At 38.1% G+C, this 27,481-nt stretch overlaps 1 protein-coding gene across 5 annotated transcripts in view; it reads left to right on the top strand.

Annotated features, from left to right (window-relative positions):
* The window catches only part of LOC118192095 (cell adhesion molecule Dscam1-like), a 1,228,438-nt gene that overhangs the window by 1,159,366 nt on the left and 41,591 nt on the right, over positions 1 to 27,481 (top strand). For all 5 annotated transcript variants that reach the window (XM_085823258.1, XM_085823260.1, XM_085823262.1 and 2 more), the window contains one exon: positions 8,355 to 8,421. In XM_085823258.1, coding sequence (XP_085679384.1) covers positions 8,355 to 8,421 — 67 coding nt within the window. The remainder of the gene's footprint in view (positions 1 to 8,354; positions 8,422 to 27,481) is intronic.

The following is a 27,481-nucleotide window of genomic DNA, read 5'->3' on the forward strand; positions in this document are numbered from 1 at the left end:
GCTCTAGGTACCGTCGTTTTTCCCCAATGCCAGAAACGTACATGCATTCATTCAGATTCTTCATTATTTCATTTCTTTAAATATAATGCAGGGCGATAATATTTGGTGGCAACAGTATGAAAAATTATACGCCGTTTATTTAACGCAAAATCCCGTTTCGCAAACGTATTAACGCAAAATCCCGTTTCGAGACTAAGAGATAACGCCAATAAATAAATACAGGTTTGACCAGTTTTCTTTAGGAATATTTGTGATTTCTTTTTTCGAGATGTTCGGGAAATAAGGTTATTAAGTTTCCTTTTATTTTTTTAATTACATACTATTAAACAAATCATTTTTAGTTAGCACTTTCTTAAAATATGTGCCTGTTTTAAATAAATACCCATATCAAACGCAAATATGTGCAGCAAAACATGCAATTAGTTGCATAATAAATGCGATTAAATTGTTCCTACATTTACATTTGCATTTAAGAAAAATTCCTATCATTAGTAAATCAATACTTTTTTCCCTCCTTTTTAAAGCGTTTTTTAAATAACAACTGACATTAGAATGAAGGCTCATGACATAAATTCTAATTAAAAGTTATTTCGAGAAATTCGGAGTAAAGTAAAAAATAATCCCATCCTCCCCCCTTTTTTCCGGAAATGCTTTTTTTTTGGTCATTGGACAGAGAAGAAAGTGAGGATTTTTTGTATGTGCGTGAGTAGTTGCTTTTCTAATTAAATATACATCATCTTCATTATCTGTTTTTCGGAGCATAAGATGGAAGAGTGTAATTTAACTTGAACAGTGCTGTTTTGCATTTATCATATACTTTTTTTTCCTAACTAGAAATTAAAATACCATTAGTTTTCTAAATTTATCATTTCTTTATGATGACATGACTCTTTATTAGAATTTATTTCATTATTAGTTAATGCAGAAAGCTTTTCATTAAGCCCTTCCAATGATTTCTGACCTGCGTCTTCTGAATATATCACTTTATTGCCCATTCAACTACTATTCAAAATGGCGCAAAATTTTGTTAATTGTTGCTTCTTTATCGTTTATAACTTAATTTTAAATGTGTCTTAGGGAAGGTATAAAACTATAAAATAGAAAATCTGATTCGGATATCGTATGACTTCCATATGCGGTCTTATTAAGTTACACACATGTTTGCTGCACTTCATTTAAACTTATCTCCTCGAATTATTCTAATTTAATTAACCGATTCCACAAGGCAAGTTGAACGATACCCTGGTATGTGGAACGATATCCGATGGGGCGAACACCCAGTCGTAATTTCTTAGCAAGGCTGCACCGGAAGTTTGCAGAAACAGGTTCCTTTCAAAGAGCTGCCATGAATCAGGCACGATCAGCACGGACTCCGGACTTCGAAGAGAATATGCTACATATGAGGTACAGGGAACTCGAAGTTTGAGTGCGCGAAGTGTAAAGGGATTATCACATCCAGCAACTGTCCCCGCTACTTTTTTGAGAAACGAGATTCTGGTAGCTTTGGTTTAAACGGAAGGCTATCTAGAAAAAACAGCTCCGCTGGAAGCGAAATCTCGCCTAGCTGTGGAAACGATGTCCCGGCTACGCGGGATATTTTGAAACTTCACCGTAAATGTTTCGTCTGCAGCTCTGTCCCGAGTAGAGATCAACCAATCAAACGAAAGTTCTGCTTCTGAACGATCTCGTGATTTCATTCTGAGCGATAATCGATTACTGTTGGCGTTCAAGTCTATTAAGTAAAAAGTGTAACTTAGCTACGTAGGTTTTATGGAAATGTGCGTGTTCTGAGAAATGCCCCTTTCGACGTCCAGTCCCGCATAGAGGTAGTATATGTGATAAACTCTTAGTGCACTCAGCCGGGGTTTCCCGTTCAAGCATCTGGGAGATTTTCAAAGAAAACGAAATGCAGCGTATCAATGAACTTCATACCTGTGCGATTATTGCTTTTGCACAGTGGTATCTTGAAAAGTCTGCTACAGGTCGCTGTTTCTCTGTTAATGTGTTTTCACTGATGGGGCATCCTTGGCAAGGGAAGGAATATTGAACGCACATAGCGCCCATCTTTGGGCGGTAGAGAATCATCATTTAACACGAAGCGTGCATCGCAGAGGCGATTATTGGTTAATGTTTTGGGCCGGCACTGCGGGGAATTACCTCATCGGACCTTATTATTTGCCTTTTTGTCTAACCGTTTGTTGATCTTTCTGCAACAAGTCTTTTCAAAACTTTTACATGAACAGATTTCTGTATCGATGTGAGAGACAATGTTGTACCAGCACGATGGGGTCCACTGCTCATTTGAGCCATAAAGTTCGTACTCACCTAGACGTCAGATTTGGCAAACAGTGGATCGGACGTGGTGGTCCGGTGCATTGGCCTGATCTATCACTGAACCTACACCCTGTTACTCATCATGTCTTAATTTCTTTTTATATGATATGAAGGTACTGGCATATGATGATACTGGTTTATGACACCCGCTTTCACAACGACGAGGAGCTGGTTGCCCGAATCACAGTAGCGGCTGGGGAAATTCGAGGTACGCCTGAAATATTCCAGAATATTGGGAATTCAATGGGCCTTAGATGTGAGGCGTGCATTAAAGTCGGTTGACGAAACTTCGAACACTATCTTTGGCTTATGTTAATTTTGTTCATGTGAATTTATTATTAAATCGAATATTAACTTACCTACCGTCTTTTAAGTTCTAATGTTTCTGTGTGCACCAGGGTGTCAGGAAAGCATTTTCGAACCATTATCGCTATATGATTCCGAATCACCGGGGTGCACCCTACCCCTGCTAGAAGTTCTATAACGTGGTATTCAGACGCCCTGTATATATATTTCTTTGGTAAATAAATTATATATATATATATATATATATATACCAAAATTAATATTATCTCAATGTCCGTTGCTTATATTTCTTTCCTGATATGAAATAAATACAAAAGAGCGTATTGTCAGACATTATTTTGTTATACCAATTAATTTGTTTGAAGGTAATTACTTGAGAAAATATCCTAAGCTAAATTACAATACACATTTGCCCAGAATATATTATCAGTAGCATAATTATAACGAAACAATTTGTAGCAGCATTTGTTATCATTAGTTTGCTTTTTTGTACAGATAGTTTTACTTACCATGTCAGGATATCCCATTTTATGAATAATATAATTAATAAGGCCTTAAAATCTTAGTATGGAAACATAGATTATATTAAATCGAATTGATGAATGGGAGTTTAAAGATATATTGGTGAAAGAATATATTTAATTCATTTGCATATTCTGTCTCTGAATATGCATGTGTAGAGTATAAATTCATTTTAAAATTTACATCATCTTTCATCTTCGATAAGTAATATTAAGGGAAAAAATAGGACAATACAATTTTGATTTTGTGAAAATAATATTTTATAAAATTCTGTTATATATATGTAATATTTTATGCGTAGGTAAAGACATAAAGAAGACATTAAGAAAACTAATTTCAGCGAATCACCATCTTTATTTTTATACATGTTAAATTATCTCTTTGGCAGACAAACTATTTTTCAATCATCACTGAATACAACAAATTTTTATGTAGACTGATTTTAAAAGTACGACGTAAGCAGGAAATCATAAGCAGCGTTGAGATGTTTGCATGGCAGAAGTCAGGAATAAAGGGACGTAGTTCTTCACGAAGCAGAATTTATATTGCGTAGGTGCGTATATGAATCTAAGCCGTGATTGGTTAATTTTACTTTTAGTTACCTATTTCAAGCAGTGTTATGTAATTTGGAACGATCTCAATTTAGGAGAAAGGATCAACTTAGGGTGAGATCACCAAATCTAGAATAGTTAATTTTGAGGTCGCCAATTATTTCTTAAAGAAGCCATCATATTTTATTATAGCTTACATATCCAGAGTTGCCAACTCTCCCGATTTAAGCGGGAGACTCCCGCTTTTCGACTGCTCTCCCGCCAACCCGATTTACAATATATTTCTCCCGACTTTTTCTTATTCTTAAAATTTCTCACGACTTTTATGCAACTTGGCTTAATACTTTGTTATATGAATAAAAACAAAGTCCTTTTGGATGTCTGAAAGCAATTGAATTATTCTACATTATATCTAAAACAAAACCTTGCTAATCAGATAGCTTCTGCTTTGTGAGTGAGAGCATTATACGTATCCAGAAACGTCGTTCTCCAGTTCTCCAATGCGCTTCGAGCTCCACTGCGTGTCAGCTGGCATATATTAGCCAATGAGGACAAAGTAAGTTGTTATTTGGACGTGCTTTAGTTATTTCTTTCATTTTATCCAGAGTTTTGTGAGTACACGTGCCTTAGGGAAATAGTTTTAGAAATTATCATCTTTTGTTACGTCTGCGAGAAAGTGAAATACTCGTGTACGTTTCAAAATCGTACACAGTTGACTTTCATTCCATTATTTCCTCAAAGAAATGTAATAAATTTGCGATGTGTACCGCCCGTCGTTGCGATTTTTCGATTTCGCATGGTGGAAGGGCGGATGTTCTCAAACATGTACGTACGCAAAAACACAAGGATAACATGAGTTGTTTTCAAAAAAACGGAAAATTAAATTTTTCTTCGGAAACAAAGGACCGAAAAGTTATTAATGCAGAATGTCTGTTCTCTGCCTTTTTACTGGAGCACATCCTGCCACTGAATGCATCGGATCACGCTGCAGCTTTATTTAGAAAAATGTTTCCCGATAGTGAAATCGCTAAAAAATACTCAAAGTGCAAGAATCAAAACAGGATCAATTGTTAAAGAAATGGGTTTGAAAAATAAATCTTCAGTTATTGATAGCATTAAAACAGCTCCTTTCTGCCTCTCTACGGATGGAAGTAATAATACCGATTCAAAACTGTATCCAATTGTTTCTTTTTTTGATCCAGAGTATTCAAAACTTGAGTGCAGTTTACTTTATGTTCCTACTTTAGAAGGACATTTGACAGGCTTTAATATAGCACAGCTAATTATTAAAACTTTAAAAGAAAATGCAGGCCCTCTGGATAATTGCTTAGCACTTGGTGCCGATAATGCACCAGTATTGGTAGGCTTGGAAGACTGGTGTTGCAGGCATCTTAAGAAAAGGAAAATTCAGATTATGAGGTGCACCTGTCACCTCTTAAATTTAGCAGCTGAAAAAGGGGCAGCTTCTTTACCAATAAATGTGGATGAACACATCCTTGATATTTATTATTATCTTGAAAGGAGTTCTAAAAGGAAGGAAAAATTAAAACAATCCATTCAAGTTTTCTAATTGTAACAGCTGCATAACAGCAGTTTACAATTAGAAAACTTGGATGAAGTTATAAAATCAGCTAGGATCGACACCCAGTGGAGTTTAATTGGAAAAGTGAAAAGTGCTGATGGAACTGTAAAATATAGTGAACTGTCTAGAATTGTGTTACCATCTTGACAGTTCCCTATAGTAATGCAAAGTGTGAGAGGATTCTCAGTGTTGTTGCGAAAACGAGGACTAAATTTAGATCTAATATTAGTGATGACACATTCGAAAAACTTTTATTAGCGAAAACAGGCCTACGTGGCAATTGCTGTGAACAAAATTATGAAGTTTCTTTCTTAAAGAAAGCAAAATCTGCCACTGTTTATAACATTTGTACAAAAACTAAAATGTCTTTTTTTTTTTTTTTTCTTAAACGATGCAAGTAATAAAAATGTTTTTTATGTGTAAGGTATTTTTTTGTTGCTTGCATTTAAGAATTAGTTACTATTTAAAGTTAATTCATTATTAAAAACTATATTTTTATCATTTAAAAAGTCTTTTTAACATTGTGAAAAATCTCCTGATTTCTTAAAAAAATCTCCTGATTTTTGAGTGTCATAGTTGGCAAGTATGCATATCCCTCCCCTCTTCAAGGAGAAAAAGGAGTAACGACAGAGAAGCCTTTTTAAAGAAAAAGCGTTAAAGAGCTAGCAAATGAAGAAAAACGTATCGTAAAATTTTGATCAACATAATTAATTAAATAACCATAATATATAAATTTTCAACATGAATTTAAAAATATATATATATAAAATAAAAAGTATAAAAGTAAACTACTAATTTTAATTAGCTATAACCTCTTTTATTTTTAATTTAACCTTACGACACGCGCGTATGCGCAAAATTTACGACAAATTCAATTTTTAATGCATATTTTTCGTACATCGAAGCTGAGACTTCTGAAGGCCATTTCTATTCCTCCTTTCTAACCTTCCCCTACATCATGGAATGTGCCAACAGGAAGTCATTTGACTTTTTTTTAATTGGGATTTTGTGCTACGTGGCAGCTTTTTCATAAAAGTTACGACACGCGCGTGGTCGTGTTTTAAAATTCGGAAAATATTTTTTTCTCAAATATTTTGTAATTTTGTATTATTAATTGCTGTGTATTATTTTAATTTGAATAAAATTTGACTCTTTAAATTTTATATCGGTTTTCATGTCAAAAAAATATGTGCAACCAGCTGAGTTTGCTCGGATTCTTCAAGAATTATCTGATGAAGGAAAATAATATTTGGATGGGAGAACAATAGCGATTTTCAGTCCTTATTTTCTTTCCATTTCTTATTTTCTTTTATTTCTATTTTTTAGAAATAAATAAAAACATTAAAGCTAGTTTAAAGTGCGTTTTTGTAACCAGCAAGAAGTAAATTTCCTTGTAGAAGTAAGTAACGCTAAACTTACTTTTTTCCCTACCAAGGTGTTTTCCTTTTTTATTGTCTATACTTGTCTTTGATAAATATTAAAATTAGCTTCGATTTTAAAATAGAATTATTAAATAATAAATTTAAAATTTTCTATAATGAAATACATCATTGCATTTCCATCTCACTAACATAAGAACTTAAAAATAATTTACTTATATTTGAATGTGATATCATTTGTATTTTGTAAGAATAAGATTAATATATATTTCTTAACAAATTTATTATCAATATTCGCTCATTTCTGTCGTTTTTCGTGTCAAAAAACAGTAAAATAACGGATGTCGTAAAAAATACGACGTGCGCGTGCTATGTAAAATTCCCAAGCTCGCGTGCTGAAAGGTTAACTTGCGAAATTCATCTCTCTATCTTAAAAATAGCGCTATATAAGTCTAAACTGCGTCATTCAAATTAATCGTGCGATCCTACGTAACGCTTAATGCAGATACCTCTTGTCCAATCAAATAATTGTAAACCAAAACATTTTTACTCGGAACTGAAACTTTTTAAATAATATAATTTGAATCTTCCTCTGAATTGCTAGGTCCTTCTCCTTCCTTCTTCCTCTGAATCGCTACGTCTATCTCGCTTACGCTGTCCTCCTGGCAAGACGCTCCTGTTCCGCGCTGTTGCTTATTTGCCTGACGTCGCACTTTGAAACCCGTGTACATTTAAACAACTTTGATTCGAAAATATCTTGTCTGCAGAAAGATGATCTGATGTGAATTATTCTGCAATAAAATTGTATTTCGAAAATGCCATATATGGAAGTTTTTGGTTTATGTAGTCTTCCTTCTAACTACACCATAAAGTGTCTTCGGAGGCTAAAAATTAAAATACCGGATTCCTTCATCTGCGCATTAAAATATGATATATATATGTATGTATTGTTTATTCTGAAGCAAAGGATATTAAAGCTTCTTTTGTTAGCCCTTTATTGGAAGATAAAGAATTTATCAGGATTCAATTGGAAGATAAAGTAATTTATCTGTTTAAAATATGACTGATATTTAAATTAATTCTGGTACTGTTCGGTTATCAGGATCGGATCCTGAAATGGTATATGTATGAATGAATGTGTTCATGTAATCATGCATATCTATAAGTACGGAAGTATATGTGTGCATATATATACACATATATGCACATGCATGCATACATATACACGGGTATACATTCATACATTTCTGAATCTTGTCCTGATAACAGGACAGTACCATAATTCTTTATTTTAAAACAAATTGTTAACTGTTCCCTTAACATAATATGACAAGTAACATCAGTGTAATTTGGTGCTGCTAATTACTTGTATAAAAACCTTTGCAAGCATATATAAAAGAAATTAAATACCTTATACTTGTGCATTGAAATGAAAAAGAGATCGTTGCTCTTGTGTGTTTATGCTAGTGTGTATGTGCTGTGAGTGTATGCGCACATAAAAGAACAGAAAAAAATAAAAATTCAATATTTCTTCTATATGTGTATATATATATGACTAGAAATTTGATACCAGTGTTATGCAAAAGTCTTATACTCTAATTTTTCCTAATTTTAATTTTTGTCGTATCTGCAGTGTAATATTTGTCATTGTTATAATTTATTTCACCTTTCATATTTCAGTTGATGGTAACTTATCAATGGCGTCAATGAAAGTAAACAGTTTTCATCTAAAATCCATAATTGGCAGGTAAGACAAAATAATTTCTTTTGTAGCTACACGACGTTAGGAATATAGTTGGCTTTTATGAAATGCTATTTATTTGTTCTCCAAACAACCCTTCAGTGTGTAATTTTAAACCGCACTCTGAGAGCATGACAACGCAAAATCATTTTCTAATCGCAAGCGAACTCCATCACAGACAGAGTTAATTTATTACCTACGGAAATCCTAAGTCCCTCAATCCTTGTTCCTGATTGCTTCGAGAGCTATTTGAATATATTGGTGGTCATTTGCAATACAGATTCAGTTGCTCGTCGAAACTGATTTCTAATAGAGTATTTGCTTAAGCGAAGACAATATTCTGATGGCAGAGCATTTGAATTGAATGCGAGGCTGCACTCTGCAGAGCATTCGCTAAATTAAGAATTCAAACTGGAATTGAAACATATATTCAAATTTGGGATTCATATTTACGTTGGTTTATAATTGCTTTCAGGAGGTTAGGATATAAAACCATGGATATGTATATATATATATATATATATATATATATATATATATATATGTTACCGGCAAAATATGAAAAGCTAGCATATGAATGTCTAGGCATTGTATATAATGCCGGACATTTTTAGGCAAAGTATGGAATATGAGAATTATTATATACTTTCCCTAAGCATGGTATATAATAGTGCCTAGACATAGTATATAATACCAAGGCTTTCTATAGAATGTGAAAAATGCTTTTTAGGCAAAGTCTGAAAAAAAAAGAATATGATTAAGCTATTATTTAAAAGACGTTCATTTCTCAAAAATACAAATGTTATTTTGAAAAATTAATGCAAGAGTGCCATTAAAATACTGTTATTCGAAATATGCAAAAAAAAAAAAAAAAAAAAAAAAGGGAGGTGATCTTGGTACAGCATAATAAATTGTCGCCCAACCGGTATAGTAGTTAGCGTCACTGACTTCCGTGCCGAAGGGCCTGGATTCGAATCCTGGATAAGGCATGGATGTTTGTAAATGTATAGTGTCCATGCGGCATGAGGGCACTCTAAATATGCGGCAAGCCGAAATTCCTCTCGGGAGGTTAGTGATAGGGGAAGAGGTGTGGAAGGCCCTCAGACCCGTCTACAGGAGAGCTCTTCATCAAAACTGGGGGCGGAACTAAGCTAAATCGCACTGTCACCTAAAAGGTGCTCAAGGCTGTTGCCAAAAATAGGTGTAAACTTGCGCTCCTTGGCACGACTAATTACGTGGGCTTGGGCAGCCTATACGTCAGATAAGTGAGCATCAGCAACAAAACCAACGCATAATAAATTTGTATTTTTTATCTGGCTGAGAGTGGGAATCGGTAAGCTCTACCTGGAAACGGAAATTAAATTCAGAAACAATCATAAGTTTCACGACAGTGCCCTTTTCAAAACCTTTTTGTTTTTTCCGGCACAGCTCACGAAGGTGGTTGTACAGTTCAATATCATTACTTGTAACATTTTTGTATTTGGTTGAAAGTTCTTTCAACATTCTGTCACGTCGTCCGTGTCCAGCACTCAGATGTATTTTCATGAAGTACGGTAAATTATTCAGCGTCAGTGACGTCATATTGTGTAGTACTGACGCTTTCTTTAACAGAATAAATTAATGTAATTTTGTTTTCCATAAATGCCACATTCTAGTTGTTCATCAGCCAGTAGTCCCGTGGTTCCTTCTCAATAGTCATTTTGGCCTTTTTATATCATTTATTGACTTTGTTAAGTAGTTTGTGTCCTTTGAAACGAATCGGAAATGTATTTTATTATTTGCCTGTTTGTCATTTGGCATTCTATAGCTTGACTAGGAGAAGTGTGAAATACCAATCATTTCATACATTCCCGATTAGTTTTAGGTATTCTATAGAATGCCGGATTTCAAACTTGGCCATTTACATAACATTTCCTTCTCCTATAGGTAAGTTTACGTCTATGGAAATACATTAATTTTTTGCTATTTATTATGATATAAAATAATAATATTAATCTAATCTCAATTTAAAATTCCTATTTCATTGAAATAGTAACAGAGAAAATGATAAAAAGGAACATTCAAGTTAAAATACAACTACTAGAGAAAAATTATCGAAATCAAACGTGAAATCTCATAAAAAGATCGTAAGTATTAGTAAGTAAGGACCGCGGTATTCGGCAGAACTGGAAGATGCTATAAAACGTGAAGTTATACAAATTCCAACCATACAAAATGCCAACTCAGATACAGATATACACTGAAGTGACAAAAGTCATGGGATACCTCCTAATATTTTGTCGGTCCTCCTTTTGCCCGGTGAAGTGCAGCAACTCGACGTGGCATGGACTCAACAAGTCCCCTGCAGGAATATTGAGCCATGCTGCCTCTATAGACGTCCATAATTGTGAAAGTGTTGACGGTGCAGGGTTTTGGTCACGAACTGACCTCTCGATGATGTCCCATAAATGTTCGATGGGATTCATGTCGGGCGATCTAGGTGGCCAGATCATTCGCTGCAATTGTCCAGAATGTTCTTCTAACCAATCGCGAACAATTGTCGCCCGGTGACATGGCGCATTGTCATCCATAAAAATCCCATCGTTGTTTCAGTACGTGAAGTCCATGAATGGCTGTAAGTGATCTCCAAGTAGCTGAAGGTATCCATTTCCAGTCAATGATCGGTTCAGTTGCACAAGAGGACCGAGTCTATGCCATGTAAAAACAGCCCAGACCATTATGGAACCACCACCAGCTTGAACAGTGTCTTGTTGACAACTTGGGTCCATGGCTTCGTGGGGTCTGCGCCACACTCGAACCCTACCATCAGCTCTTATTAAGTGAAATCGTGACTCATCTGACCAAGCCACGGTTTTCCATTCCTTTAAGGACCAACCGATATGCTCACGAGCCCACGAGAGTCGCTACAGGCGATGTCGTGCTGTCAGTAAAGGCACTCGAGTCGGTCTTCTGCTGGCATAGCCCAAGAAAGGCAAATTTCGCCGCATTGTACGTCCCTCATACGTCCCACATTGATTTCTGCGGTTATTTGACGCAGTGTTGCTTGTCTGTGAACACTGACAACTCTACGCAGACGTCGCTGGTCTCGGTCGTTAAGTGCAGGTGCTCGGCCACTGCGCTGTCCATAGTGGAATGTTATGCCTGAAATTAGATACTCTCGACACACTCTTGACACTATGGATCTCGGAATGTTGAATTCCCTAACGATATCCGAAATGGAATGACCCATGCTTCTAGCTCCAACTACCATTTCGCGTTCAAAGTCTGTTAATTCTCGTCGTGCGGCCATAATCACGTCAAAGCCTCTTCACATGAATAACTTGAACACAAATGAAAGCCCTGCCAAAGCACTTCGCATTTATACATTTTCTACGCGATACTACTGCCACCTGTATATTTGCATATTGCTATCCCATGACTTTTGTTACTTCAGTGTATACACACTTACATACATATATATTCCGAAACAAATAAAAGTGTATACATAATCTCTCTCATATTCATATATATGTTTACCGTTGTTCACTGCCACGCCTATCGAATTAATTTCTACCTTTTCGTTGCCCTGCGTTGGCAACATGCTTATTGAGATTTGTCGTTCGTAGGATTCGGTCGCTAAAAACGTAGCTGGCCTGTAACGGTTGTAATTCTTATTTTATGCTTATCTGTACTTCTGAATTATTACTAAATGTTTACGTGTGAATGTTATATTATTAAATGTATTCAGTTTGGTTGAAATAGACAGAGAGTGACTGAATTTATTAAGTATATTCAAAGTCGAAACTGCGTCATCCATGTCGGCGCCATTCTAATACGAGGTACGTAAACAACCGTGAAAGACCGAAATTGGAGAATGTCGACTTTCACCGGAGAATGTCAACATTCACCAAATGCGTTTGTGAAAAATCGAATATTGCATTACATTCTTGTACATTTTGACCCTTACTGGTGTATGTCGACAATCACAGATATGCTCTGGTGTAGGTCGAAAAGAGAGAGGTATATGTACATGCTGTCATTGCAAAAGGAAATGTTTCACAAATAAATGCAGTTGTAAAAGCAAGGACCTCTTGTGCAATTCAAAGTGTAATAATAGTTTAAGTTGTTGCTATAAATAAGATTGGAATCACATAATTTATTAAGTTTTTAACTTCTATTATTTTCCTTTCTCATTTTGAATGTACTGCGTGTTTTAAGTTCTTATATTCTTAAGTTCTTATTTTAAGTGTCAAGTGCGTTTTTTCGAGAATGAATTACGGAGAAGAAAATATAATATTCTTATATGTTCAACATTCACCATTCGCACATGGTGAATGTCGACATTTACCGGTGTAAGTCAGAAAGGAGAGTATTTGGAAAATATTTCGGCTCAGGCAAACTCGATAAGTTATCGCAAAGTGGGTGCCCGCGTGACAACGCTATCCCGGAATAATATGCGTGCGATTTTCGATTCGTTGAGCATCGAGCAATTGACTTGACAATTCGATCACTATAAGAGTTCAAACACGAACCGATGATAGAGTCCAGAAGAAACAACCAGTGAACTGATAAGCCTTTAGACGGAGGTAAGTGTGCAATGGCATGTAAAGAAGAAATTTCCTATTGCTAGTCCGAACAAGCGTCCGTGTGGCCACTCATTATAACACAGTTGGGTACACATAAATACATAATAATCCAGAGATACTTAAATAATACATAATATGGAAAACATATATAAAAGATAAGGTAGGAATTATGTACATTATATACAAGAATATAAGTCAGGCAGCAGTACAAGTCAATTCATAAGATTCATAAAAACAAAACAAAGCTCAAGTAAGGGAGGGTGTTTACATAATTTGGTTATAAGAAAAACAGAGTTAATTTAGATGTCTTAAGATCGCAAACGGGCGCTTGCTATTAACATCAAGTGTATAGTCATAATGAAATACAGTAATTGAGTTATTATTAACATTGGGAATATTTTCATAAAATTTTTCTGCGGGGAGTGCAAAATAATTTGGGATTGTTGGTATTTCCAACTCCTCATGGATTGCCGTATTTCTAATAAACCATCGGCTTCTGGAAAGTTGTCTAAGAGTGACATTCTGCAAGACTTGCAGTTTGTTGATATTAGTATTGCTGGTATATCCCCAAACAGGGCAGGCATAAGAAAGTATGGGACGCAAAAGGGTCTTGTAAATGAGCAACTTATTATCAATAGAGAGAACGGAGTTCCGGCTAATTAAGGGGGTAAGTGTTCGTTTACGAGCACGGAACTTGGCAATAAGTTGTGTAATGTGTGGGGTCCATGTGAGTCGCCTATCTAAAGTGATGCCTAGGTATCGGGCGTGCCTAGTCCACTGTACAGGGGTGTTATACATGAGGATGGAGTCCTCCAAGTCGATGTGTACTTTTTTCGTAAACCAGATCGCCTCCGACTTGTCTACGTTGATTTTGAATTTCCAGGCAGTAAGCCAGGACTCGAGTGTGTGGATGTGAGATTGGAGTGCTTGTATAACTGGACCAGGAGATGCAGTTTTTTGAGAGTATTGCCGTGTCGTCAGCGTACATAGCCAGGGTGGTGTGTGGTGTTTGTGGGATATCGTTCGTGTAAATATTATAGTAGATGTGCCCAAGGAGGCTCCCTTGTGGGACCCCAGCCCTGATAGCCCGTGTGGTTGAGTATGTGTTGTTTACTCGAACGACAAAGTGTCTATCCTTAAGATAGGAGTAGGTGATGGCTGTGATGTAATCTGGGAAACCCAGAGTGATAATTTTGTGCATGAGGCCCTCCAGCCAGACACGATCAAAGGCCTTAGCTACATCAAGGAAGATGGCACCTATGGTCTGCCGCTCCTGCAGTCCTTTAGAGATGTAATCCGTCACCCGGTACAGCTGGTGGACAGAGGAATGTTTCTTCCTGAAACCATGTTGTTGAGGGATGATGAGATTTTTAAGATCCATGTAGGCTTGAAGTCTTGTCAGGATGATGTGCTCTGCCACCTTGCTGAGCGAGGACAGAAGACTGATTGGTCTGTAGGAGGCTGGTTCTGTAGGAGGCTTTCCAGGCTTAAGGATAGGTACGATGATAGCAGTCTTCCATGGCATTGGGTAGTATCCTAATCTTAGTATGTCATTGATGATTGAAGTAAGTTTCAGAAGCATGAGTGTTCCCATGTTTCTGATCATTTTGTTCGAGATCTTGTCAATGCCTGGGCTTTTCTTGATCAGCAGTTTTTCAATGTAGCCATAGACCTCCGAGGGTCTGACAGGAGTGATGTTGTTCGTGCGTGGTTTTGAAAGGAATTCTGTGAGTGTGGTGTTAACAAGATGTTCTGTTTGAGGGTGAGAAATGTTGTTTGTGCAAAATTGAGAAGCATAGTGATCAGCTAGCGACTCAGCTTTCTCAATATCTGTGAGGGCAATACTTTGTTGGCCGTTTAGGGGCGGAATGTTGGTGTGGCATCTCTTGAGCTTAGCAGTCGCCTTCCAGACAGAGCTAGGATCTGCTGAAAGGGAAGTGAGATAGTTGGTCCAGTCGCGTTGTGTGTGTTTGTAGGTACGAGTCCTGACCAGATGATTCAGTTTATTGAGGGTAGTTTTATCTGCCGGGAATCGATGCCTTTGCCAGACCTTTCTGGCAGCGTTTCTTTCTTGTATTAGTTTCCTAAGCTCGGGGTCAGTTGCCTTGTGCCTGTGAGTAACTGGTATGCTGTTTGCATCCAAGGGTAGCTTTCCATTCAAAGCTTCTTAACAAAAGGAGAAAACCGACAAGTGGAGTATTGTTTCAGCTGTAATTACGCGGCTAATTAACAAGCGACGACTCCAGCACTAGTGCCATTGTTTCAGTCACCCAGAGAGCGCTACAAGTTTTTAAATTTTGTGAAATTAGGACAATTTGTTCAGAAGTTATTAATTTAAAGTTGAATTTATTAGACTTAAGGAATTTTGCCATCTTCGTGTTTACCGTGCAAGCTATAGTGTGTGTGCGTGTCAGTGTAATTAATGCAATTAATTTGATACCTCGGATTACTTACTACTCTTCTTTAACAGATGAAAAACAGAAGAAGTTAAGCTGCTAAGGTAGGAATTTTGTTTCAGTACCTCTAATTAACAGCTTTTATTAATTACCCTGTTGCCAAATAAATTCAAGCATAGCCTGCCTCAGTGAAATTAAATAGTCTACATTAAGCTACGCATGGCTTCTTGACTCTCATTTATGCCCATTTTAGCATAATTACTAATAGGACATTTGTGTTAATTAATTATATGTATGAACTGATCTCATCTTATTAATTACTGTTTATAATTTGTGTATATTGGTTCCTATACCCTTTGCACACAGGTTATAACAATTCTTCGAATACTATTTCCTGTTCGTTTATATCTCATAATTAATTAATACTGTAATTATTGTTATAAAGTACTACCGAGAAATACCAGCACTGACTGTGTAGTTTTCAGTGTCAATTTAGTATTATCTTCAGTACCATCAGTGATTCCTCAGTGTTTTTACAGTGTGTTAGTGTTCTGCCAACGCTTCAGTGCTTTCACAGTGTAAGTTAGTGTTCATAGTATCAGTGAGTATAGCATCAGTGTGTAGAGATCAGTGTTTAGTGAAGCATCAGTGTTTAGTGGAATCCCAGAGTCCAAAAGAATTTTTCTGTTTGTATGAGTATACAGAGATACACCCAACGCTCATTTTCCCAATGTTTAAGTGCTTTGTCAGTGAATTTTAGTGTTTCAAGCTTCAGTCTGTAGTGACCAGTGTTTAGCTTCAGCGCTTTAGTGAAGCTTCAGTGTCTAGTGGAATCTCGACGTTCAAGTGAATTTTTGTGTTTTTAAAGAGACTACAGAGAAATACCCAACGTCTGATTTCCCAGTGTTTTAGCATTTTACTAGTGAATTCTAGTGTTTATAGCATCAGTTTATAGTGCTCAGTGTTTAGCATCTGCGTTTTAGTGAAGCTTCAATGTCTAGTTGAATCTCATAGTTCAAGTGAACTCTTGTGTTTTTAATCAGCATTCAGGGCTTGTAGTGTTCTATCTGTGCAACAGTCCAGTGTCCACGGAACTTCCATCATGAATGACGGAGGCACCTCGATTTGTGCAGAATTATTAAACCCGCAGAGCCTCTACGACAGTGATTCTCTCAGCTATGCCGAAAAAATAGATGCCCTAATTAAGGAAGCTATCAGTGTAAGCACTATAGAACGGTGAAATCGGCACTTACTGCCTAAAGATTTGCGAGAGCGCATGCTTGAGATCCTAGAAGTCCTCAGGCATTTGGCCCACAAAGGCCCGAATGAATACCCCCAATTGCCAACCATGGAAGTTGGTACCACTACAGAGTTTAACCCCATAGGATCCTCACCCTCGCCACAGTACATGGAGCACTTCTTAGGGACGAAGCACACGGACACGCTTACAGATGCCCACAAGCGACTTAATTATGCATATCAGTGCTGTGAAGGCTTGCACGCTAAAGTGACGGGCTCGACAGTGCTTCACGAAAGTGTCATTCAAGGAAGGATTCAGTCTGAGGACACACATCTAGGTGGCACGGCAAAGAGACGCTCATATGCAGAGACACTGCAGCGGAACCTAAGACCGAAAATTATGGATTTTCCCACGCTCCTTATTTTTCCTACGAAAGACGAACATGCACCAGACCTGCAAATGGAACTGGAAAGGCATGCGCCCTTAATGAATATGGGGGTGTCACTGAAAGGAATACAGAAGCTCAGCAAAGGAGGAGTTGCAGTGCGCTGTCACTCGAAGGAGGATGTGGCAAAGTTACACCATGCCCTGGCACAGAATGTTAACATCAAAGATAAGATCAGCACGAGGATTCCACATAAAAGGTCCCCAAAGTGCGCGATAGATAATATTCCAAATGGTACCCCGGCGGAGGAGGTAGCAGACCTTGTCTCTAGGACCTTTACTATCAGTAAAGATGATTTCAAGGTCTCTTTCAGGATCAGCGATCGGAGGAACAAGGCGGCTAAATGGATTTTAGACTGTTCACCGACAGCCTTTAAAACGTTGATGGATCAAAGAGTTTCGTTCCAGGGATGGAGGGAACATCGTGTGACAGAGTTTACAGGGGCACGCAGATGCTTCATCTGCCAGGACTTCGAACATTCGGCAAGAGACTGTAAATTTAGATATTGTGCATATTGTGGTGGAAACCACGATGTCAAAAAATGCATGGCTGATAGCCCGAGCTGTGTAAACTGTCTAATTGCCAACCAGCACTCGGGGAGAGACTTCGACACTGTGCATGCCGCATATGCCCCTGACTGCCCCTCCTTTCACTTGCAAGTGCTTAAGATCAAGGGCCGGACAGATTACGGTACCTCAGTCACCAATTGAATACCAAGTGTACCTATACTGCATAATGGTGACACCAAAAGCATACTCTCTAATCTGTCTCATTTTCCCTCCATCGTCACCCAACGTTGTAACCTTACAGAATGTCACAACAAAGTAATAGTACCGAAAGACAGGACATTAACTCTCTCCTAGATGCGCAAGAAGAGGTTAAGATCATACAGGTGAACCTCCAGAGAGCTCGGGCAGCTACCGCCCAATTAGTCCACTATGCAATGGAAACAGAGGCTGACCTTCTGCTCAGACAAGAACCATACATCCAAGCAGGAAGGGTGGCAGAATTCCCCTTATCCTGGACCATTTTCGAGAACCCGGAAAGAGAAGGGTCAAGAGCTGCCATAGTCTGCTGCCGTAACAAATCGTCACTTACAAGTATCTCACTGTCAAGAGACCAAGTTACCATAGCAATTGATGCAGTGGGACTAAGTCTCCTGATTACGAATACCTACATCCCACCCACAGCGGAAGCCGCAGAATATCTTGACCAGCTGCAGACAACACTCCGAGACTATCCCTCCAGCAACCACCTTTTAGTCGGAGACTTTAACTCCCACTCTGAAGTGTGGGGCTACTCATTTACTGATCCACGTGGTAGACTTGTTGAGGACTTTATAGCGAGTCATGACCTAATTCTACACAACACCCAAGGATGCCTCCCCACTTTCGAGACAACTACTGGACAGGGATGGCCAGATCTCACGCTGTCCACAGTAGAGTTGGCTACAAAAATCCAGAACTGGGAGGTGCAGGATACGCCCACAAACTCAGACCATTGATACATCACTTTCAGTCTCATGCATCCCCATTCCCGATTATCACTTAAACGATATAGAACCTCGGCACATAACTTAAAGAAATTCACCCGAGAAATGAGACTGGTCCTGGAACAGCAAGGAGATGAACTGAACAATTGTTCCACGGCACAAGACGCAGATCGCATCACATGTAACCTGGTGCAGTTAATACAGCAAACATGCGACGGTACGATGAGCATCAAATCTCCCAAAATTCTTAAAGCTGTCAGCTGGTGGACAAAGGAGCTACGGACCAAGTGAAGCCGCACGCGGGCGATGCGCAGAAGGTTGAAAAAAGAACGGGACCCGGATCGTAGACAACAACTCAGCGTAGAATACAAAAGAGAGCAGGCTCGGTACAAGAAGGACATTCTGAAGGCAAAGCTCGATAGCTGGAGGAACTTCTGCACACAGCACACTGAAGTTTTCGGCGTACTACACAAGATAGCCTCCAGCAAAGTATTCATACCACCATTACATCGCACGTATGCTGGTTCACACATAGGGTCACAAGGCTTCATGGCCACCACACTTCAACGCATCCTTGACGCAGTATTCCCACATGATGGGAATGATGTTTCTTCTGAACATGAGGCATACAGCCTGTCCACGACAGTCCCAGATGATCCCCCATTTACAGTTAAGGAGGTCACAACTGTTATACGAACTCTCCCGGTCAAAAAGGCACCAGGGCCGGACTCTATAGACTACCGGATCTTGAGGGCAACCTACAAAGCCTGTCCAAGACTGCTAGTGGCTTACTTCAACAAACTTCTAAGTCTTAAGCACTTTCCAACACATTTTAAAACGGGCCAAGTGGTCCTCTTTACGAAAGAAGGCAAGGACCCCAATGATCCTTCGTCCTTTAGACCAATTTGCCTTCTGCCAGTCCTGGGAAAGCTCTTCGAGAAGCTTCTCGTTCTCAGGCTGAAGCATCATATAGCAAAAAACGGTGTTCTCTCAGATGCACAATATGGCTTTTGGGAGCATCGCTCTACGCTTAATGTCCTGGAGCACGTCTGCGAGGAAGTCAAGCGACTACGCAAAGAACAACAGCATGTGGCAGTCCTCAGTCTGGATCTGCAAAGTGCATTTGACTCGCTGTGGTGGCCGGCAATCCTAGAAGCTTTACATGCAGCTAACATCCCAAATAACATCCTACAGATTTTTAAAAGTTATCTCAGTAACCGCAGCTTCATCGCGGTTCACAATAGTGGAATAATTACCAGGCCACAGCAAAGAGGCTGCCCACAGGGATCATGCGCAGGTCCAGACCTGTGGAACTTAACATTTAACTCGATTCTAAAAGCAGAATGGCCGGCTCACACAACAGTCGCAGCCTTCGCACATGATGCCACTTTCGTGGTCAGTGGGAAAAGCCGCGTCATCCTTGAACAAAACTGCAAGGAAGTCATTGACATGTTCTATGACCTTTGCAAGGCTAAGAAGCTTAACATCTCGCATTCAAAATCTAAGTATATCATCTACCATAAACCGGGCCAGACCTTACAAAGAAACCCGACAATTACGATGGCAGGTCACAGGATTAAAAGAGTTAAAGAGATGAAGCTCCTAGGTATCATACTAGATGAAGGCTTTACCTGGATCCCCCATTTAAGATCGCAAAGAACAAAAGCATTAAAAATAGCCATGAATCTAAGGAAAATGCAAGGCTCCAAATGGGGACTGCGTCCCCATATTCTAAAGATCCTATACTCTGCAGTAGCAGAAAAGATCATGATCTACGGGGCGGCAATCTGGGCAAACCCCATGACCTGCAGGAAACAAAAAATTCTTCAAAGTTCCCAAAGACATTTCGTACTGGCGATTACAAAGGCATATCGAACAACGTCGACAGCAGCCGCAGCAGTTCTGGCGGGACTAATCCCGTTACCAATAAAAACACAGCAGGAAGCCGCAATTACAATGTTTTCCCAACTGCATAGAAAAGCACGATTTGGGGAGTTCAGCTATGACCCTGCAGACTTCGAGTTTAAAAGTTCAAAACTTAAAACGCACCCTTCAGATTACGGGAAAGGTGTTGTGACTCACTTCGCCCCTGAATTACCACCATCCATAGAGGGTCCGGGCTTCATGATTTACACGGATGGGTCGAAGATGGACAATGCAGTCGGCAGCGCATATACAGTTTTCCATAATGGCACTGAAGTGCAAACCTGGAAGTGCCATATGTCTCCGCACAATTCGGTCTTCCAGGCGGAAGCCCTTGCTTTGCTGAAAGCAATAGAATGGGCACAAACTACCACAGCAGAAGATTTTACAATCTATACTGATAGCCTATCGGTACTATACGCCATCAACGACCCACGCCACACCTCCCCACTTGTGTCCCAAATTCAGGAGACACTAAGAAATACGAGTCCGGTCCAAAAAATTGAAATCTCTTGGGTAAAAGCGCACGTTGGTGCCCAGGGCAACGAACGCGCAGATACCCTGGCAAAAGAGGCAGCACAGGACCGGGATGCGGTGCAAATAGACCCACCTTTACCAAAGTCACTTCTCAAGCGGCAGACTTGGCAGTCAGCTCTGTCGCAGTGGCAGCAGGAATGGAACACGTCACCACAGAGTCGGCGAACTTTCGAATTCATACGAAAAGTGGACACGGAACGACTCATATCTGCGCCCTTCTTAACAAGATTCATCACAGGACATGGGCCGTTTCCGACCTACTTCGCAGAGAGAAATATATCCTCCACAGACCTATGTGTCTGCGGAAAAATCGGGTCCCCCGACCACTACCTGACGGAGTGTCAACTCACCACACAATGGCACGTTAAACTCCCGTCGAATAATGTGGCCGCCTTTAAAAGATTCGTGCTGAAACAACCACGACTTATGGACAAAATCAAAAAGATCATGGATCACTTAGAAGTACTGGGGCAGGAGCTCTGCAGCCCTGCATAGGTGCCGCACATGCCAGTTTCTGTAACATACGTGGCAAAGTGAGTACCTCGCTAGCATATATGCTCAGCGTGCCACAGACGCATTAACAACGTACCTCGGCATGCACTGTACCCATCGTACACGCACCAAGAGAATAATGCATAGACAAGTGTACAGTGCAGTCTAGAATTCTCTTACAGTTTATGTCCGCCTGTTTCTTATGTACATCTACCAGCCAAAGTGTAAATTTCTATTATCATGTTGTCAAGATTTTAAGAGGCTCAGCCCCTGTAGTAGGCATGTATTAAATATTCACATTAATGTGCACTTCATAATATGTCGAATCCACGTAGTATTTAGTGTTCTCATATGCGTATATGCCTGCATATTTCAGTGTATTGCATTCACGTGTATGTAACAGTAGTATAGTATAATTGTTTAATCTTATTTACGTGTACTGTATTCACGTATTATCAGTGTATTGTATCCACGTGTATGTTACAATAGTATAATTGAATAGTTGTATAATCTAATTCACGTGTATTTTTGTGTACATGGTACTTACGTATCAGTGTCAATGTATATCAGTGTAAAGTATATTAGTGTGTCGCATTAATGTGCATTGGTGTATTGTGCCTACATTTTAGTGTATCGTGTATTAGTGTTTAGTATATACGTGTATAGTATATTAGTGTGTCGCATCTATGCACATTGGTGTATTGTATCTATCTTTTAGTGTATAGTATATTAGTGTGAAACATTTATGTATATTGACGCATCGTGTCATTGGTTTATTGTGTCTATAAATATATTCTAGCATCATGTTGTCATGTTTCAAGATCTAAGAACATACAGAGTAACACCTGTAGTAGTACTGTGTATTATTAATATTTACACAAAAGTGTATTTTAAAATATATAGAATTTACGCAGTATCTATGTGTATCAATACTTAACTTTTTTATATATTGTAACTTAGCGTAAGTTTCTATCTATCTCAGTGTATTGTATCCACGTGTATGTTACAGTAGTGTAATAGAATAATTGTATTATCTTACCTATGTGTATTTTTGTGTACATGGTACTTATGTATTAGTGTCAATGTATACTAGTGTGTCGCATTTGTGCGCACTGGTGTATTGTGTCTATCTTTTAGTGTATAGTATATTAGTGAATTATTGTATAGTATACTGGTGTATAGTATATTAGTGTATAGAATACTGGTGTATAGCGTATTAGTGTGTCACAATTATGTGTATTGGTGTATTGTGTCTATCTTTGAGTTTACAGTATCTTAGTGTGTTGCATCATGTACATTGACGCATTGTGCGATTACACGATCAGGTCTATTTGTAAATTACTATATTTATGTCTATTTAAAGTTTCAGCTACAGATAGTTGCAGGGTCCGAACAGCACCCGAGTAGTCATTGTAAGCCGTCCGGGTGTCCGGCCCTGCTGTCACCTGTCACCTGTTTGCATCCAAGGCAGTTGTTAAATTTGCAGTAAAATCTTGGACTAGTGCATCTAACTCATCACCCGTGGTGGCTGTTGGAATGTGTAATGTGGTGTTGTTTAAGGCTTTGGCATATCCTGTCCAGTTAGTAATAAAGGCCTTTTTGTGTGGTGTGCTACAAACAGAAGTCCCCACCTGTATCATGACCGGATTATGGTCAGAGGATAACTCGGTGAGGGTTTGAATGAATCTGTGATAACAACCTTTTAGAAGGAAGAAATCCAGAACATTCGCTGATCTGGCACTGTAGCGTGTTGGGGTATCTGGAGCTGCAATGGTAACACTGGCCTCAGTGGCAAATCGGTGAAGTACAGAGCCTAGGTAGTTTGATCTACTGCAGTTCCATGCGCGGTGGTGTGCGTTGAAGTCTCCGCCTATAATTGTTTTCCTGTTAAGTTGGAATAGCGCTTCAAAATCCTGCGCAATATTTGCTTGTGATCTTTTGTTGCTGGGTGTATAGGCAGAGATAACAGTGAGTGGATATGAGGTGAGTGTGGTGACTGTGATAGCTATGTACATATTACATACTCTGTTGCTGACATATTGAATTAGATTATGTGGGCTTTATGGCTATTATCATTCAGCGTCAGAAGAGTAGTTGCTAGTACAATAGTCAATTATTGTTTTCAGTTTCCGCTGGGCAACTCTGTTACTTTGTAGATTCTGGCACCAATTTGGCCAGAATCTGGCTCCTGGTTGCTTGAGGCTGTTAAGTGCTGTGTGTAGGCAAGTGTACACAAAATGGTCTGGATGACCCTCCTCCCCACATTCACAGTTACAATTTTCTCTCAAGCCAAAGCGGCAGGGGTATGAAGGGAAGGGCCCATGACCAGAGTCGTTAGGGGAGTCTGACTTCGATACCGAAGGGCCCGGGTTCGAATCCCTGAGAAGGCATGGATGTAAAATTGTGTGTTCCTTCATAGGAAAGTAGCGGTGGCCGCCCATTAGGTGCCTCCAAGATAAAATGGCCACCACCTCTGCCCTTAGTAGTGGAAAATGCCGTTACAGGCAATTGCCCGTCATTGGAAAAAAAAAATGTCCAAATTAAAATACTTTTGATAGCCTATTCCGCTATCTATTTTTATAATAGAGAATAAAAAGCGAAAGCGAAGACATTAAAGCAACTAGGTTAAGCAGAAATGGAATATTTTTTAATAAGATATTGAAGATCGGCTTTGTTGTGTTTTCAGGAAATGTAGGAAAAAATAAGACTAAAAGAATGTAGGATAAGCGTAACGTATAAAATTTTTAATATTTTGTCCTCTTGAATTCTTTGAAATATTTGAATTAATTTGAATTTGAATTTGAAATATTTGAATTTGAAATATATGAATTTGAAATATTTGAATTTGAAATATATGAATTTGAAATATTTGAATTTGAAATATATGAATTTGAAATATTTGAATTTGAAATATTTTAATTAAATGAAATATATTGTCCTCTATCTCTTGAATCCAGTTAGTGAAATTCATGTTTTCACGAATGGAAGAAAGAAGACGTTTTAAATACATACTCAGAACTTACACAAATTAAATTCTTTGCCCAAATGCCGAACAGTAAGGAACGTAATCAATTTTCCGTTTCGAATAATCGCATAATAAAAGAAAGTTTACAAACTTTGAAGTTTTAAAAAGAAATCAGTGTTCTCTTAAGTAAGATATATATATATATTTTTTAGGATAACGGTAGCCATCTTTTCTGAAGAACTAGTAGCTTGCGCGTCCAGCCACTTAAAATAGGTATTGAAAAAAAGAAAATTATAAGTAAAAAATCCAGTTAAAGTGACTTAACGGATCCACCTACCAATTATTTAATAGCTGAAATGAATCTGCGTTTATTACTTTTAAACCACTTAATTTGCTAAGTAAGTCACTTAGTTGTTAAGTAATAAATTTGAAAGAAAAAATAAATATTACATTACATTTTGCTAAACGACAACATATCGCCGCGTGGAAGATAAAATATTATAATTCGGGCAGTGGCAACATATGTCTTTTAAATCCCTAATTTGTTGATTAAACTCGAAAGGCAAAAATATTGCACTATGCCGAGTGGCAAGCAAATTCGAGATTCCAAACTCCAGTTTCGATGTGCACATGGTCAGGGGGTGGGAGACTGTGTGTGTTCAAAATCTGATGGCCATCGTTTTTTCACAATGCGAGGAACATACATAAATGCATATGCATATGCATACAGATTCTTTACTATTTAATAATAGGGAAGATAAGAAGAAAGGTAATAGAAGATAAAAGTAGAAATAATAGAAGGCAAGAGGAGAGATAATGAATTAGAAGCGAAATAAACCGTTAGTAATCTCATTAGTAATGTACGTTTGTCATGTGAACTACAATAATACTGTTATCTGTCCAGTTATGTTATGTAGTTGGATATTGTTAGAAAGGCCCTTTTTTTCCCCTCCCACCCAATATTTCAGATCTTCTCAAATGTAGTTTTGGAAATTCTTTGTACTATGATCAGTATCACATTTCATGCGATTATTCATTTTCGAATGCGATATTAAGCTATTAATATTTTATTTTCTTTGGCTCGTAATCTTTTCTAACTTAGTTTTACTAAGCGGCCTATTTTATTACATGTGTAAGGTGTATGTTAATTTTATAACAGTTATTTTTAATTTTGAAACCCCTTCTTTTCAATTCTTGTTTCCCACTTACAACTTCCTATCAGAATGAGTTCTTAGAATCGCAGTGAATGCAAATGAGTTAGAATTAGTACTTTAACCCTTTCCGGCACGCTACCTTTTAAAGTCAGAGTTTTGATTAAAAAAAAGGGGTAGGTAGTCTAAATAGACCTAGAGGAGTACACAAGTAAAATTTTGTGAAGATAGCAGTTATCGTTTTAATTTTGTGGGTGTGCCCAAAGTGGCACATTGATTGAATAGGGCTTCGAAAAGTGCTGAAACGAGCACCGTTGTCAATGAACTGACCGATGACATGCTGAGAAACAAAGAATACAGACTCTCAGTTGTCCTAGATTATCGGTGAGCCCAATCTGGGCACACATACAGTTCGCCGTTTGGTTTTAGGCAAGATTTCAAGGTAAAAATTTATAAAACTAATGTAGAATAAGAATATTAGCATACAGCCAAAAAATAACATAGAAATTTCTTTTCAAACAATTCCTTTTATACCCTAAAAAAAATCTGGAAGATTTCTTTGAAAAATGAGGGTCTTAAAAACTACACATGGCTAAAATGTATGGACTGGTTTGTGTTGAGCTGCCATTTACTATAAATAAAGAAGGTTCAGAGTAACCTATAAATCCTTTTCATTCAGTTTTTATGTGCGTACAGAAGGAAATTTTTAGGTGCGTCCAGACCGTACACTGCCGCAAAGGGTTAAAGAAGTTAAACTTACTTTGAGGGAGAGAGAAGGGTTAGGAGTCTTTAGTGGCACGTGTGTTTGCCTTCTGGCTAATTCATTCTTAAATCTATTACGTCCGGCCGTACTGTGCATGCCTCTTAGGCTAGTTTAAATTAAGTGCCAACTACGATAGATATTTGTTTCTTCAGCTAAATCTATTTTAGTTAGTATTAGTTTAGTTTCTTGTTTTCTTATCCTGATTTAAAAGTCCAAGTGCAGGCTTTCCTGTAAGCCCGAGAAGGGGCCAACCATTATTATTCGAGTGGATAAAAGAGTATTTTAACCTTTTTCAGTCTACGTCGCAAGTGCTTGAACTCAACGATAAATTACTACTTAGTTCACTACTTTCCTCCACATTTTATCATAGACAGTGTAGCGAGGGACGTTACATATGTACCTGGATGAGACAGAATATGCGCTATCGAACATTCCACAACGAGTTCTTTCAACTACACAGTTAACTGTGCCTCATTCGATTCTTACCCAAATCCGTCTCTAATTATTAAGAAGCTGATATGATCTTGAATAATGAAATTTAATTATTTATCAAATTCCCGAATACATATTTTTCACAGAAATATTATTATTTAGGATTATTTGCGTACATTGATAACTATTCAAAATTTTGAAAAATGAAAAGCTTTGAAACATGACGATAAAACTGCATCTTTCAGAGGCTCGTCAAAAAATATTTACTCTAGCAGTGATAAATATGTAAATTCATGCTTTTTAATAATCACATTAAACTTTTAAAGTCAAAATTCAGTACTTTTTATAAATATCAATTCAGTATAATGTTGATAAAATCTTTAAATCTGAAAATTCCTCCATCTTAAAGAGTGATGTGCAGAAATTTCGAGTTAATATGCAGCTTTCATATGAAGTACCTATTAAAGTAATCATTATCAGTAAATTGCATTTTTTGTGATTTCACAAAAAGAAGAATCTTCAGGTGACATATCATCACTTTCTACTTCTTTTGAATGGTGATTTCTAGCTAACAAAAGTGTCCGTTCTTGCAGTAGCTTCCACTGGACTACAAATAAATCCACTCTCCCCTTCGACCAGCTCTAAATTCCAAGCAAAATCGTACC

This window comes from Stegodyphus dumicola, chromosome 9 (genome assembly GCF_044657685.1).
Source record: "Stegodyphus dumicola isolate Sdum_Otavi_A_Nest chromosome 9, ASM4465768v1".
NCBI lineage: Eukaryota > Metazoa > Arthropoda > Arachnida > Araneae > Eresidae > Stegodyphus > Stegodyphus dumicola.